The following is a 17767-nucleotide window of genomic DNA, read 5'->3' on the forward strand; positions in this document are numbered from 1 at the left end:
GTCATATATGGTATGAATTGTAAGATTGATGACTTACCTCTAAATTCAACTGATACGATAGCACCGATCGACAGAAGAACCAATAGAGAAACCGCTACAATGACGCCAATAGCAACTGAGTTTCTAAAAAAAGTCATATTTATTATTTTAAAACTGTAAGAGGTTCGAACAAAGAAAATGTTTCTTCATTTGTCGTATCTAATTTAAACACTTGCGTTCTTACTGATACAATGTTTCATTGGTTGTTGTTCTTATAGGTGATGTTGGTCCTAGTTTTGTTGAAGTTCTAAATTTACTCATGGACACAAGTTTATAACAATCAGGATCTGCAATGTGTAACATTATGATTATACTTTTTAAATTTGAAACTTTTGCTTTAAACATATTTTATTGCATACTACTTTATATAATTATGTATACCTAATATAAACAGGATTTGAACACCTTACGAAGTTTTTATCTTATAAATATTGAATAAATATGATTGATAAATCTGTCCTTACATTTTCTGTAAATAAAGTAATCAAAGTTTTATAAAGTAGGTTTAAAACAGTAGATTAAACACTTTCTGTAAATATTTTCTTTACTATCATATATCGGGGTCTTGGTTCATATGCGTTCATATGCATATTCATTCATTGTAATCTGAATTTTCTGACCATATTTTCTTGATCGGTGAATATTAATACTAAACATATTATATAAAGGAATTTCAAGTTTAAATTTATGAGATATATGATAATTCAGGAAATAAACTCTTCGAACGGCAACATAATGTTAAAAACTTCTGAAACTTTACATTTGTAAGCATCTGATGAGGAATAAATACTGCCGCACATTGGAAATGTCTTGTTGCAAGGGGCTGTTATTTGATCCTGAATTACTCCACCACGAACATTGAATTCAACACAATGTCCTACAAAAACCATACAAATTTTAGAGTTCTGAAAGGAAAATATGACTAATTTATTTGAAGATGAGAAAATTATCCAAAAGTCTACCAAAAATTATTCTTGCAGGTGCACACACTTCCACCAATTTGTTTCTTTGTCCGTTGATGACACAATGGTATTTGAATTTTTCAACAGATACGCAATTTTGGTATGGTGCTATTCTGCTGCAATTTTTTTTAGTAGCGGCTCTATCCCATTCTGTTTTTGTCGTTGGACAAACCTCCACGTTTTCCACACTATCGACAGCTTCTTGACAGTATCTATCCTGATTTGTTATTAACTGTTGTAGAAATGTGTTTTATGTGTAAATATACTTGCGCTATGTAATCATAATGATCGTCATTTAGGTTTGCAACTGAAATCATTTGTTTGGAAATAAATACGCGAAATTAACAATAATAATTACCTGCATTTGCAACAAAACCAAAAAAGGAAAAATACAGATGTTATATGCCATTCTCATCATCTAGAAAAACAAAACAATACTTATTATATTTCTATAAGCAACGAAATATAAAACTGCACAACTCAAATTTAAAAAAAAAATCGTAAATTGGGTTTATGTATTGACAATTACAGTTTTGGCGCAAAGGCAATGGGACTGTATTCGTTTGACGTATGCCTCTAATTTAAATAAGAATACTGTCAGTGATAACATGGTATAATTAAGTGTTCTGAGCTTATCTTTAGATACAATTATTTAAGAATTTCGAAGTGATGAACAGGGGTATGGTCACAATTTTGGTCAAAAATGATTTTGTTTTTAATTTGAATGTTTACAACGCTTCAGGAAAGCATTTTTAATAGGTGACCAAAAGTTCAGTGTCATTCGTTGAGTTAAAAGCCAGTTACAGAGCTTACAATTCTTTGCTATGTAAACAATGCTTTTGTTTACATTTTGAATGTTGAAGTGAAAATTTTAGTTTTATACCTAAAACGAATGTGTTAAACATTAGGAACGGTTTTTTATGCTTAAAATGAATAAAAAGATAGACAAATCCGCTTGAAAAAGGTTTTTACTGATATATTTGACATATGTAAACAAAGACAGGAAACGAGTCTTGTTTACATAACAAAGAATTGTGAGCCCCGGACGTTGCTTATAACTCAAATTTCTTTTGATCATTAGAAATGCATTCTTAAAGCATTATAATTAATCAAAACAAAATAATAGAATTTGACCAAAATTGTGACCAAGCCCCTTTATTGATTTACATTGTATTTGTTGATAGTTTAACCAACTTCAAACGAATTTAAAAGAATTATTAAAAAATTAGCACTTCACTCTGTAAATCCTTAATGAATTTTTTTTACCAACATGTTACACAAATAAATTAAATTTCAACTACTCGGCGTTTTTTTTCACCTATTGATTACCCAATGAACCCATTGATATCCTAATCAAATTTTGTTGATACCCCCACCTATGCTTTCTGAGCGTGTCAAAGCTTTACCGGAAATTAAACTTATAAAATTTTACGCATTCAGCACAACTTTAATACTTTATATTATCATTAATTTGCTGTTTTTATTTTGTATATTCTGTAAAGAGAAAAAAAATAAATAAATCCAACAAATATTCTAGGATCAAACATTTATTATAAGAGAGTCTCATTTAAAGTTTGCAATATTACGAGTTAAGGCCCCGATTTCACAAAAAAAACTTAAGTCAAATCTCAGACTTAAGTCTGAGTTTTTTCTCAAATATTTGAGTTTTTTCTCAAATTTGAGAAAACTCAAATCTCTGCATTTCACAAAAAAATCTTAGTCATGTTTTTTACTCAATTTGAGAAAAAACTTGAGTTTACTCCATAGCAGACTTAAGTCAAATCTCAAATATGAATATGTCATTAACATCATTAATACAGTATTATAATGTCTGTAATGTTCATTTCTTAGATCTATTCCACTCAATGATCACCGTATATGCAATATTTCATCCAGGTTTGATAAATATTTTTTTCATTAAAAAATAGTAATTTCGGCGGAGTTATATCCCTTGACAAAAATGTAAACAAAGGGAACAAATTCATTTGTTTGTGTTAAATGGAATAACTGTGCAGTGATTCTACTTTCTATTGATTTTAAGGTAACCATTATGTATTTAATGTGTTCTTTTGTTTGCTATAGTCCAATCCACACTTTGCAAAAGTTGTTCCCCTTTGCGGGGTCAACCCAAAGGTCAAAAGGGAAAAAACAACTTTTCCCTTCTTTATGCAACCAAATGTGTGGGCGTCCTGTGAAATAATCTTTTGGAATTTAATTTATTCCTTCAATGTGTGGGTTGCCCCAACTTAGGGCAATCAAAATTCACAGAGAAACCGATTTCTAAAGTCAAATGACGAAGTTACAACCCTTTAAACTACAAAGGCTACTGTGAGAAATATATGGGTTTTTCCCCAAAGATGGCGGCCAAGGGACATAACTTTTGTAAAGTGTGGATTGGTCTATATAATATATAAGATCATGTAGATATGTCATCTATAATAAGCATAACAAAGTGTACATTTCATGACTGATTAACATTTTATGACTCTTGTTAATTTAATCCGATTTTCCTCCGTTGAAAACATAAGCAGACGTTTGTTTTTATTGAGAATAAATAAAAAAAAAATAAGAGAAGTTATAAGGGGCCACTTGTGACAATGAAAATTATTGACTCAGCTAAGTAAAAAAAATCAACTCAGCTGAGAAATGACTAAGTTTGATTTGTGAAATGCAATTTGAGAAAAATCTCAGCTGAGTAAATTCTCAAGATTTGAGTTTAAACTTAGGTAAAAACTTAAGTTTTTTTTGTGAAATCGGAGCAAGATCAACTTTAATCGGAAGATAATGATGTTTCAATATTCAAATGCGATTGGAACCCCCGCCCAACCCGACTCTACGTATTACATAAACACTAACCTGTCTGTTCTTTTGTAACGGTATATTCTTTTTTTAAAAGTTCAAATATCAGTCTACTTGTCTTATATTTGATCGAGTATTCGAACAGCTTGATGTTGAATAAGGATTTTTTGTATGCTGTTTGATTATACTTTTACTTTTGGCGCTGAATGGCCGATCAATAGCTAGTAGCCAATTTTCACATTCGATGATGCAATGTTGTCTGCAACCACCGAGATGTTGAAATGAATGATAATAAGGGAATTAGCTGTATAGGTAAAAAAAATCGTTGTCAATGATGTGTTTAACTGTAAAAAAACCCATTCCTGAAACAGAGGACAAAAATGAATGAAAAAATCGAGTGTCAACACCCAGTGCACCATCTGCATGAGCCCGTTTTTTAAAAAGTAGGTTAAGAAATAAAAATATATTTGTTGAACGACAGTTTAAACATATTTGTTATCAGAATATAAAACGAAAGACTGTGATCTACTTTTAACTTGGGTTTAACAGTCAAGTCTGTCCCTATGACAATGCTGGGTATGGGATCAAGCAAAACGCCCGATATTATTATCTTTCTTTTTTTACATTTTACTTGACTTGTGATGTATGAACGAGCAATGAAAAAAATATTTAAACATCGTTTAATTTTGAAAATAATCATTCCATAGCGATGAGTGTATATTTTATACGATTTACATTCATATGACATAAAGAAAAGAATACATGTTCTTCTCAGAGTTAGAAGAGCAAATTTGGAGCTTTATAGAGAATATTATTCCTTGTTTTTCTTAGAAACTACTTAAAAATTTGAAACCAATTTTGCTTATATGAAATCTATTTATCCTCACAATAGGTATGCCCAGGTGTCCACGCTTCATAGACGTAAAGAAAACCATAAATGAAAAACTGTCAATTCACTGATTTTATGATCGAAAAATGCAACCAAAAGAGGAGTGAAGATGTATTTTAAGATTATGGAGAAGAGCATATAAATGACAGTGCTGAAGTCCGACAATTTCAATGTGGATATTATTGTGATATTCTGATTGTCAGCTGTTTGTGTGATTGTTTATGTGTGAATTTAAATCAGAAAGCACGCGAGATGGTCACAAAAAAAGGCATTGGGAATGCCCATAAAGAATGCCTCGATCGATCGTAATACGGCTAGTGGTCATACAGGACTTAATTGTGAACTATATGGTTTGAACTTCGCTCATTGTGAGCTATATACTTTTTTCCAAGTCCATCAGTGCGCGTTGCGTGATAAAACTGCATTCGAGTTAATCAATCTGAAGCAACAAATCATAACCGATCAGTTGAGTACTATTTGACATTATGATTTGTTCATCATATTTGTGTTAAATTTTGAAGTCTTTAAAATGCGTAAAATTAAAACATAATTATTAATTTGAACTGGTGTCCTTTATAAGTATGTTGAAACTCTAGTTTTTTATCTGTAATATTGCTGCAACTGTTAAATTTATGTTTGTTTACCAACAATATATAAATGATAAGTGTTTATTAATTGTTTTTCTTTTGCCGTAAATATCTTTAGTTTGCTCATTGTACTGTTTATATGTAAGTTTGCGGCAACTTTGCCGCAAACAAGTTGCCAAAAGCTAATTCACATATGAATTCTGAACTTGTCGCAACTTTGCCGCAAACAGTTTGTCAGAAGCTAATTTGCAGACGAATTCTGAACTTGCCGCAACTTTGCCGCAAACTGTTTACCAGATGCTTATTGACATGCGAATTTTTAACTTGTCGCAACTATGCCGCAAACAGTTTGCCAGAAGCTAATTTGCAGACGAATTCTGAACTTGCCGCAATTTTGCCGAAAACAGTTTGCCAGAAGCTAATTTGCACATGAATTCTTAACTTGCCGCAAATTTGCGCCGACTGTTTGCTTCAACAACTTATTTTTAATTTGCGACAACTGTTTGCCAGAGGACTTATATTTAGATAAAGGAAATGACATTAAATTTACAACATCTTGTAACAGATTCGTCTTCTCAATTAGCACAGAAAAAACTTTTTAAAAAATTACCATTTTACCAATTGCCATCTTATGGCGTTTTTTCAGCACGTGTTAGACAATATTCTAAAATGAAAAACACTTAAAAAGTGCAGAATAACTATTGATCATGAGGAAAAAACCAGATCCGTTAAAATGTTTATGTCTGAATTGTTTTTACGACAGGCTGAACTCACTTGAAATCTTCTGTTTATTTCGGTCTCGATATTGTAAATGTTTTAAATATTTGACAATTCGTATAAAAACTCAGTTATGTTAAGGGAGGTATCAAAAATCTACTACGTGTGAATTAAAAAAAATTGCATAAGCCCCTCCCTTTTTCATGAGATATTGTATTTCGGTAATTAATACACATCTGCCAAAATGAATATGATTAATTATTGAGTTTGATTGTATCAAGAAAGGTGTACTGAAATAAAAACATCAATTATTCTTTATACATATCGCAAAATTATGAAATTTTTAAGTCGGCTGATGACGTGTAGAGGTTGAATACGTCACATTGGCGCTTGCAGCTGTGATCAGAATAAACATGTAGACTTAGTGATATATCTGGGAATTTAACTCCAACCAGTGTGAACGGGAATCAGTAGAGGATTCAACTGAACAAGGTAGGAATTATCTGTACTTCTCTTAGATATTGTTTTATACTTAGTCTATTTAATACTGTGGAAAGAAAAAGAAACAAAGCGAAAATCCCCTGCTTTGATTTTGTTTACTTGCGTATATTTGGTTTTCCTGTACTATTGTGTTTAACCACCAGATTGGTGACTCATCAGGCAAAGCAATTGTTCTGCGTTTCGCTAATTTTGATCACAAAGGGCATTCAGGCTCATTGTAGCTTTTTACTGGTCTCGTATCGCAAAAATATTAGCTCGTGTTTCCACTGTGTTCAAAGAAATTGTAAATTATGGAAATTCTACACTGTGCTAGCACTACAAAGATATTTGTGAGGATCTGAATTGAATATAGACAAGATTATATTCTTGTTTATGTAAATCGAAATGTGTTATTTCATTTAATTAGTATGGGCGGCGGAAAGGATAAAAAAGAGACGTTAATGCAAAACGAACAACTTATTTTTAAAAACATGCTAAAATACGAAAACAGACCAGATTAAAACAAAACCAACAGCCTCTTTTGGAAAATCAACAGACACCAATGCAAAACAAACGATCACCGATACAAAACCAACAGTCATGTACTGAATATCCGCTGGATGGCTTGCAAAGAGGTATCAAAAGAAATCGTACATTTTTAACCTTAAGAAATCGTTACCTGAAGAAAAACGCACTCTGAATTACAGGGAACGTTTTTATGCGCAGATCCATATTTTTTCCAGGAAGAAAGGATAGGTCCGAGGGAAATTTAAGGTTTGTCTGCATGGGGTGGGGAGGTAGTTGTGGTGGGGGTCCGAGCCATATATTTGGTAATTTTACTATGTAAATTTTAAGAAATTTGAATTTTCAGGATTGGGGAGGCTTCAGCTTATCTATAAAACAAAGACTTTAAAGCTCTGTATTTAGTTTGTAGCTCGATTTTCAAAGTGTGGTCAAGCATAAGAAGCCTAAATTTACCATTCTAGACATAACAATGGTGGAAATAAACTTGGGCGGGGGGATCTCATCGGTTACATTATATTTTGTGTAAAAAACAATCATGCAAATAAAATGTTAAAGATAACAATATCATATAAAATCCACGAATGTGATAATTACCATTATTGTAGATAGAGATTTACTGTCAGCCTAAGCGTGTACAAATTTGTGGGAAAGACAAAAGACACATTATACATTTTAAAAATTCCTGTGCAATTAATTAAGAAGTTTGTAAAACATTAGGCTGGTACTTCCTATGGCCGGGAATGTTTGCTTGCAATTGATCACTATGGTAATATGCAATTTCGATGTTTTATTCGATTTTTTTTCTAGACATAAAAACGGATAAAGTTTAATTCAGCAATAGCGCCATTTGATCAACCAACAGAATAGTGTCGATTTAAATGTCTCCTTCCTCTGATTTACATAGACAAAATTCAAATAGATTTGGTACAATTTTTTTTTTTTAAAAATCCTCAATTTATTGTTTAAAATATATGCTAATTTTAGTGAAGTTAAGCGTGCATTAAAACCAAAAGTATCCATCTGTGCCTAAATATAAAGTTAAAGCTTTTCTTGCCAATGCATTTATATTGGTTTTCGAGAGTAAGATACTTAAAGATTATTCACAATATATATTACTTAATAAAAATTCTATCATACCCTTATTCACGAGAAAATGATTGTAACAAGGAGGATTTTCGCCTTTTCCCATTATTTCGCCTACACATGTGTTTGGACGGAAAGTACCCGTACCTAAAAATAGCATCAGGTACCTAAGTGTCGCAAAATACGAAAGCCGAGAAGGATCATTCGAGATTCGAGATTCAAAATACGAGATTCGACATACGAGATTCAAGATTCGAAATTCGAGATTCAATAACTAAATTAACCAATCAAATCATGGATCTGAAACCTGTATCCTAGCAACATCAAATTATTCTAAATAAAGATCATTTGCACATGCTCTTTTCTACAAATATATGTCTTAATAGCTCTTATATAGTGGTTATAAAATGGTTAAATTAACATTGATGAATTAACTCCACACAGTATAAACAATTAAATGAGTGATAACACTGTTGGCTTTGCGAATCTAAGTGGTTTTGTTTGCCCTGTATGTATCCCCCCCCCCCCCCCTCCCCCGAACCATTTTAACCCGAAGTGTATTCGCCCCGACTGTGTAAAAATCGGCTCGCGAAGAAAAATCTTTTTAATCTAAATAATTAAAACTGAGTGTGGTTTTAGCTATGAAACGAAATTCAATGAAATAATCGACATGTCAAAATATAGGTTATGATGAAGTTCAAAAAGTTTTAAACCATAGAAGATAATGATTTACAACCTCAACGACAACAATCCAGATAGGAATAGTGTACTGTAGGGTATCAATGCCATTGTCGAGTATACAGAGAGAGAGAGAGAGAGAGAGAGAGAGAGAGAGAGAGAGAGAGAGAGAGAGAGAGAGAGAAGGAGAGAGAGTTTGTTTTGAAGTGTCAAATTCAATTTTGTCTTAGAATTTGAAATTGATTTGATTTGATACAAGCATATATAGACAATAATTAAGCCTCTTAAAGGAGAAAAGAGAGGAGGTAGCTAGGGTAGGGCATACCAACTAGCAAGCTTTAATTTCAACGGTGTTAGCGCACGTATGATTTACATCGACTCTCTCTCTCTCTCTCTCGCTCTCTCTCTCTCTCTCATCACCTAGCATTTCCCTTTCCGATAGGGGCTTGATCCTCATTTAATTTGTCAGTTATTATGTCCCCGCTTCGTTTCCTCTTCGTTTTCCAGGCTTTTTTTTTCGTTTTGGCTCGGCAAATTAATTTCAAACTTTCTGTGTAGCTCCATAACGATGCACTACAGATAAATTATGAGTAGTTTTACTTTTGATAAACAGGTATATATATCCGTTATTATTTCAAATTTGACTTTTATGATTGGATTTAGTGTTCCAATAAATAAAGGGTAGGAAAGAGTAGACGGGACCTTTTAGCGCATATCCTACTGTACTATTCATTCAACACAGCTATAAGCACTCATCAAGTTCGACTTGCTTTCCTTTTTTTATCCACTGGTTTTAAAGCTATTAATTTTTGAAAATATTTTGAATTTATGGTCTGATTATATATAAGTTAGAGCTGTGCTGGTGCATCTATTTACCCAAATGGACCAAAATATACCCAAATGCACCTTAAAATTATGACGAAATTAGTTTTAAACGATTCAATTTTTCATTACTAATCGGGTATGTCCTTTAGAAATATCTTGAACCAGTTTTTCTCCACACATGTTTAGCAAATAAAACGACAATTGTTTCATTTTTTTATGGGGAGGGGGGGGGGTGGTGCCGGTAAAGGACATGTATTGCTTGTGTTATGCTCTCAGTTGTTGTAATAGTAATATACCGGTATATTGATATAAAATGAAAGTTTCCAACTACAGTGTACACAGCTTCTATCATGCATTTTGACCCGTGCGATAGTTTACAACAATTTTCAAAGCATTCATTGTAATTTAACCGATCATTTTTGGAATTTATTTTTCTGGATCCCCGCCTGATACGTCCGCCTCCTTCTGTATTAAAAATACATGTACGTTGACCATATGTACACATTAACTTAATCGGTTATGTTATGTGACGATAACAATTTTTATCAATGTATTTTTAGAATAGGTAACAAACACCAGCCTATTTGTTGGATTTTGCACTGATTATTTGCGATAATTTGCCGCCATCTTCTATGCATTCCTCAAACCACACACAGTTTCTTTATTAAGGTCTTCCGTTTTCCAACGGAAGACCTTATTGTTTTCGTTCGGTTTCTTTTTCCCTATTATTAAGGTCTTCCGTTTCCAACGGAAGACCCTCTTGCTATTCTACGGTTTCTTTTTCTTTATTATTATATTTTTTTTTCTTTTTCTGACTTTTTTGGAGCGTTATTTCTCAGAAACTATTCAACTGATTTTCACCAAATTTTTAGGAGTTATAAAGCATCAATGTCGCTACAGATTATTAAAATTTCAAATGATTACGTCACTTCCGGTTTCAGATATGAACGATTTTGTAAATTTTTAAGGGTCATTTTATCCACGCATCTCCTCTTAAACTAATCAAGATAGAAGCTTATAATTTTCAGGGATTGTAGATGAATGACTGTAGATTTCCCTTAATGCTTCCAATTGCGAAAATTGCTAAAGGCCTCGAAGCTCGCCTGAACCTGAAAATTAGCACTAAATTTTTCAACAATATTTTTGCACATTTTCTGTAATACCTTTTGATGTGTACATATTTTTTTAAAACATGTAATGCAAAAGTTGTTTATATTTAAAAGACCTTTAATTTGATATCAAGAAAAAGGGGCTGGCCCCTCAAATTAGGGGCCACGAGGGGTCTAATGTCTTCTTACAATAACTTTTTACTGAACGATAATTTGTTAATAATCATAGAAGCAAAAACGTTTATTGTACAACTATTTATCTATACATTACCATACATACAAGTAAGTCGTATATTGCGTAATTAGGGGTTTCAAGGGGCCAGAAGATTGATACTTTGATCAGCAATATCGGAAAAAGGAGAAACTTTTGGAAAAGCAATATATAACAAAAGTTGCTTAAAATAATGTTCTGTACAATTTGCCACCGTAATTTTTTTGTTGATGACCCCATTAAGGAGATTTTGGGTCGGCCCCTTAAACATATTTGTATAGATATCTCGAGAACGGTTAACATTTTGTGAACACTTGTAGGACAAAATATGTTTATATTTGCAAGACCTTTAATTTGATATCAAGAAAACGGGGCTGGTCCCTCAAATTAGGAGCCAAGAGGGTTCTAAAATCTCCTTACAATAATTCTTTACTGAACAATAATTTGTTAATAATTATAGAAGCAAAAATGTTCATTGTAAAGCTGTTCATCTTTACAGTACCATACTTAAGTCATATATTACGTAATTAGGGGTTTCAAGGGGCCAGAATTCAAAACTTTGATCATCAATATCTGAAAAAAGAGAAATATTTTGAAAAGCAATGTAGAACAAAAATTGTTCAAAATGATTTTCTTAACAATATGATACCAAAAAGGTTTTTGTTAGTGGCCCCGGTAAGGGGTTAAAGGGTCGGCCCCTAAAACAAATTTGTACAGATATCTCGAGAACAGTTTACAATTCGTGAACACTTGTAGAACAAAATATGTTTATATTAGCAATACCTTTAATTTGATATCAAGAAAAAGGGGCTGAACCCTCAAATTAGGGGCCACAAGGGCTACTAAGTCTTTTTATAATAACTCTTTTCTGACCAATAATTTGATAATAATTATAAAGCAACAAAGGAGTTTTTATTAAGCTTAATTTAAAACTGAAATCCGTTTAAAAATCGGACGATGCATTACAGAGATATTTGGCTTTAAAAATTGATTTTTCCGGAAATTGTGATTCCGCGTTTTTGGTTAAGAAAGAAGTATCAAGTTCTTGGTTAAATTAACTTGTACCTAAAAATTAATTGCTAAGTCGTACTTGAACACATTCGGATTTTTTTGTTAAGTCGTTCTTGAAATCAAAAAGATTTTTGTTAATTCGTACTTAAAATCATTGGGATTTTGTTAACTCGTACCAAGAATTATTCGATTTTTGTTCTTTTCGAATTAGTTGATCTTGTTTTTGGTTTAAAAACTCTGCTTCTTATAGGAACACCTAGCTTTACTCTCGACGTTAACGAAAGACCCACTCGTTGCTTTTTAACGAGCTTTGCCCTAGTTCTTTTTTTTCTTTTTCTGACTTTTTAGAGCGTCATTTCTCAAAAACTACTCAACCGATTTGCACGAAATTTTCAGGAGTGATAAAACAACGTCGTCGCTACATATTCCTCAATTAATTTTCAAATGATGACGTCACTTCCGGTTTCAGATATAGACGATTTTGTAAATTTTTAAAGGATCATTTTGTCCACGCATCGCCTTCGAAACTAATCAAGGTAGAAGCTTAAAATTTTCAGGGAGTATAGATAAATGTCTGTAGATGTACCCCCGTGCTTCCAATAATGAAAATTGCTCAACGCCTTGAAGCTCGTCTGAACCTGAAAATTAGCACCAAATTTTTTCACGAAATTTTTGCACATTTTCTGTAATACCTTTCGATGTGTACATATTTTGTTAAAACATGTTATGTAAAAAAAAGTTTATATTTTCAAGACCTTTCTGCTGATATCAAGAAAAAGGGGCTGGCCCCTTAAATTAGGGGCCAAGAGGGCTCTAAATTCTTCTTACAATAACTCTTTACTGAACAATAATTTGTTATTAGTTATAGAAGCAAAAATGTTTATTGTACAGCTGTTCATCTATACAGTACCATTTTTAAGCCATATGTTACGTAATTAGGGATTTCAAAGGGGCCAGAAGTTCAAAACTTTGATCATTAATATCTGAAAAAGGATAAATATTTTTATAAAGCAATGTAGCACAAACGTTGCTCAAAATAATGTTGTGTTCAATATGCAACCTTAAATGTTTTTGTTTATGACCCAATTTAGGAGTTAAAGGGTCAGCCCCTAAAACACATTTGTACAGATATCTCAAGAACCGTTAACATTTCGTGAACAAATATGTTTATATTTTCAAGACCTTTCATTTGATATCAAGAAAAAGGGGCTGGTTCCTCAAATTAGGGACCAATAGGGCTCTAATGTCTTCTTACAATAAGTCTTTACTGAAAAATTTGTTATTAATTTTAGAAGCAAAAATGTTCATTGTACAGCTGTTTATCTATACAGTACCATACTTAAGTCATATATTACGTAATTAGGGGTTTCAAGGGGCCAGAATTCAAAAATTTGATCATTAATATCTGAAAAAGGAGAAATATTTTTAAAAGCAATGTAGAACAAAAATTGTTCAAAATAATATTCTTAACAATATGATACCAAAAATTTTGTTGTTAGTGGCCCTGGTAAGGGGTTAAAGGGTCGGCCCCTAAAACACAGTTGTTTAGATATCTCGAGAACGGTTTACAATTCGTGAACACTTGTAGAACAAAATATGTTTATATTAGCAAGACCTTTTATTTGATATCAACAAAAAGGGGCTGAACCCTCAAATTAGGGGCCAGGAGGGCTACTTAGTGTTTTTATAATAACTCTTTTCTGACCAATAATTTGATATTAATCATAAAGTAACAAAGGAGTTTTTATTAAGCTTAATTTAAAACTGAAATCCGTTTTAAGATCGGACATTGCATTGCAGATAAATCGGGGTTTAAAAATTGATTTTTCCGGAAATTTTGTTTCCGCGTCTTTAGTTTAAAATATAGCGTAATGTTCAAAGTAAAATTAACTCTTACCAAAAATAATTGTTAAGTCGTACTTGCACACATTCCGAATTTTTTTGTTAAATCGTTCGTAAAATCAAAAAGGTTTTTGTTAATTCGTACTTAAAATCATTCGGATTTTGTTAAGTCATACCAGGAATAATTCGATTTTTTTCATCTTTTTATTTCAGTTACTCTCGTTATTGGTTTAAGAGCTCTGCTTCTTACAGGACTCCCAGCTTTACTTCCGGCATTAACGGAAGACCGACTCGTTGCTTTGCAACGAGCTTTGCTCTAATTATTAATTTTTTTTTCTTACAAAATTTGTGCAGGCGATTTCTCGGAAATGGCTGAACTGATTTTCCTGAAACTTGCAGATCTAATACATATTAATACGAACTTAATATACATTTTTTATTTTGATGACGTCATTTCCGTTCTTGATAAAATGACGTTTTAGCGATTTTCAGAGAGTCGGCTTGTCCAGGCATCTCCTCCTTAACGGTAAAAGATATTGAGTTCAAACTTCCAGGGATTGTAAACAAGAGATTGTAGATTTGCAATTTGCCATTCATATTTGTCATGTTTAAATGGCGTTAAAGCTCGCCTGGTCCCGAAAATTGAGACTTAAAAAAGTCTTAATTTTTCATGGTTTTCTTAGTTTATCTCTTTTCTGAAAAATATTTTGTTAACACCTGTAATGCAAAAAAAGTTTATATTTACAAGACCTTTCATTTGATATCACGAAAAAGGGTCTGGCCCTTAAAATAAGGGGACGAAAGGGCTCTAAAGTCTGTAGCTCTTTAGTGAGGGGGATTTTGTGAACAGTTATAGAAGCAAATATGTTTATTTTACAGTTATGTATCCAAGCAATGTAATGATTTTATCATGTGTTACGTAATAAGGGATTTTTAGGGGCCAAAAGTCCAGAATTTTGATCACATATATCTCAGAAAGGAAAAATATTTTGAAATGCAGTATAGAAGAAAAGATGCTCAGAATGATGTATTTAATCATATGCAATTTTCAAAATTTCGTTAAACGGCCCCTATAAGGAGTTAAGGGATCGGCCCCTAAAATATTCTTTCCCATATATCTCAATAACAGTACTGAATTTCTAAACAGTTGTTGAACAAAATGTGTTGAGATTTAAATGACCTTTTATTTGATATTAAGAAAAAGGGGCTGGCCCCTCAAATTAACTAAAGGGAACTAAAGGGCTCTAAAATCTTTCATCTTTAGCTCTTTACTGAGGGAAATTTAATGAAAGGCTATAGAAGCAAATATGTTTATCTTACAGTTATGTATCCAAGTAATGTAATGATTGATTCTGCAATAAGGATTTTTTAGGGGTCAAGAGTACAGAAACTATGACCACCTATATCTCAAAAATGAAATTATTTTGAAATGCAGTATAGAAGAAAAGATGTTCAAAATGCTTTATAATTTACTTCTTAAGATACTTTACAAAATGCAGCCTTCAAAATTTGGTTCAACGGCTTCAATAAGGAGATAAGGGACTGGCCCCTTAATTTTTTTTTCTCAGATATCTCAAGAACGGTGACGAATTTCTAAAACACTTGTTGAACAAAGCTCTTATCCCTGAAACAAAATAGTATCTAGCCCTTAGAATGTAGACCTTGTTTTTTCTATTCCTAATCAGCTTTAGCTATTAAATAGCAAAAACAAGATCGAACATATATCTCATAACAAATTCTAAAATCAGACGGAAGACCTCCTCGTTGCTCGCAACGAGATCGTGTCTAGTTTGGTGTTCTGTTTGTATGGCGACAAATTGATAAATTTGCACCACTCGTCCCTTGTAGCTTCACCCTGATTACATTTTATCTAGCTAAGTGTAATGTAGTAGTATATTAGGTACACACATCTTTAGAGTTCTTTTTTATATCTTTAGAGAGTAACTTACATATAAAGTAAACATTTGTATGATCTATATGAAATTATTGTCAATTTTGGTGTCGGCGGCGGAGGTGGGTGGGGGGGGGGGGGGGGGGTTGGAAACTACAGAGAAACTCAACCTGGATGTGATACATATGCCTGTCTATGCCTTCCATGCTTTCTTGTTGATATATCAATGAATGAATTATAACAAACTACAACAGAACATTTTGAAAAATTCATGTAAAATCAAATTATTAAAGTTTTACTGTTCTCTGCACAAGAAATCGGCTATGTGAACTAATTGGCACCCTATTATCCCAAACTTTTAATTGTACAGAGCATGTATCCTTCTATATTGAAAACAATGCCAAAAGTAAAACTCATAATAAGTTGTTAACTCAAGAAACGGAAAAAAAATGTTTGTAGTAATTAATAATTCCGTACCATGTGATAATATTTTCGGGAAAATTGAAGCTTATTAAATTTACATACATGTAGTAAAATTATTGAAAATTGGCCTAGGACCCCCCCCCCCCCCCCTTACCGAAAAAATTGGCTCCGCTTATGAAACTCTCAACCATAACCGCATTTTACACAAAAGGGGGTGAATAAACCCGGGGTTTAAACTATTGGTGGTGAAATACCCCAGGGTTCAAACGCATCAGGTGGAAATGCACCAGGGCAAACAAAATCACTTAGATCCGCGAAACACACTGCATTATTACTAGTCTACTTTAATAGTCTGTGTAAAAATAAATACAAATACTTATTTAGTTAGCTAGGGAGAAGTGAACATAGCATTTATTTGTATATAAGAGCATGTACGAATGATCTTTATTTAGAACAGTTTGTTGTCGCTAAGATACATGTTTTCAGATCCTTAATTTGATTGGTTAATTTAGATATTAAATCTCGAATTTCGAATCTTGAATCTCGTAGTTCGAATCTAGTATTTCGAATCTCGAATCTCAAATGATCCTTCTCGGCTTTCGTAGCAAAATGATTTTCGAAACCTAGATACTGTTTTTATAATGGTAACTGTAACAACTGATTAGTCATGAATTCGGGAAACTCTGTGTATAATGTTTATTGATAACTTGAACTGTGATAAGTTAAAAAAATGCAATGGATCTATGTGTAAATAGAGTACATGCATAGTGTTAATGAAGAGATCTGTTAAAGTCATGTGTGCTCATACTCGGACTGAACTTAACAGTCAAGGTAATTTTTTTTAAAAATCAGAAGATTAGATACATGTTACTTAATCGCTCTTTAATTTTCATGTTTCAATTAAGTGAAAAAATATATTTACTACTTGGTGGATTTGATCCAACGACCACAAAGTCAAAAAGACCTCCGCGTTACCATTAGGCCACGTATCTAACATTTTCTGAAGATGTATTTTCATTATGTATGGCTATATACATGTTTGTATTAAAAAAGACACTAACTGAAATAATTGTCTAATTTTCAGTACGAAGACCTCGTTAAACCGAAACTAATTCAATGTAAATCTGCACTACAATCAGGCTTGGGGCGAATTACATTATAAAGTAATGCATTACATTACCATTACTTCATGAATTTGGGCATTAAATTACCATTACCATTACTTGATTTTCTTGAAGTAATGCATTACATTACCATTACATGAGTAAAGTAATGCATTACCATTACCATTACTTTCTTTAATAAAGAGTTTTTGCAAATGTTTCAAATATAAAACACTCTTTAACATATCTACAGGTTCATGTTCAGAATCAGGTTCAAATTCAATGACTATATATACAAGAGTCATTCTTTATTTGCTCAATATATAATAATCTTGTGGCATTATGAACAACATATTATATAAGTAAAAAGATATTTATACACATTTGGCATGATACAATGTCAGATATGATATAGAGACACAGAATTCGTGCATAATAGAAAACAATTTATGGAATAATGTTGCGGTTATTAAAAAGCTAAATAGAGATATTTCCCCAGATAACACAAATCTTTATAATTCTGGACACTTAGTTGTATTAATTATAGACAGAGGATTTTTCCCAGTTATATTTCTTAATATATTTTAATCGGA

General features: G+C 32.3%; 1 protein-coding gene across 1 annotated transcript in view; it reads right to left on the reverse strand.

The window, feature by feature from the left end:
* The window catches only part of LOC117691714 (uncharacterized), a 41262-nt gene that overhangs the window by 15846 nt on the left and 7649 nt on the right, over nucleotides 1–17767 (reverse strand). The window contains exons 3-7 of the mRNA XM_066072298.1: nucleotides 1360–1419; nucleotides 1002–1233; nucleotides 800–916; nucleotides 224–326; nucleotides 38–123 (exon numbers count right to left, since the gene is read on the reverse strand). Of these exons, the coding sequence (XP_065928370.1) occupies nucleotides 38–123; nucleotides 224–326; nucleotides 800–916; nucleotides 1002–1233; nucleotides 1360–1419 (598 nt within the window). The remainder of the gene's footprint in view (nucleotides 1–37; nucleotides 124–223; nucleotides 327–799; nucleotides 917–1001; nucleotides 1234–1359; nucleotides 1420–17767) is intronic.

Source organism: Magallana gigas, chromosome 9, assembly GCF_963853765.1.
Source record: "Magallana gigas chromosome 9, xbMagGiga1.1, whole genome shotgun sequence".
In the NCBI taxonomy this organism is placed as follows: Eukaryota; Metazoa; Mollusca; class Bivalvia; order Ostreida; family Ostreidae; genus Magallana; species Magallana gigas.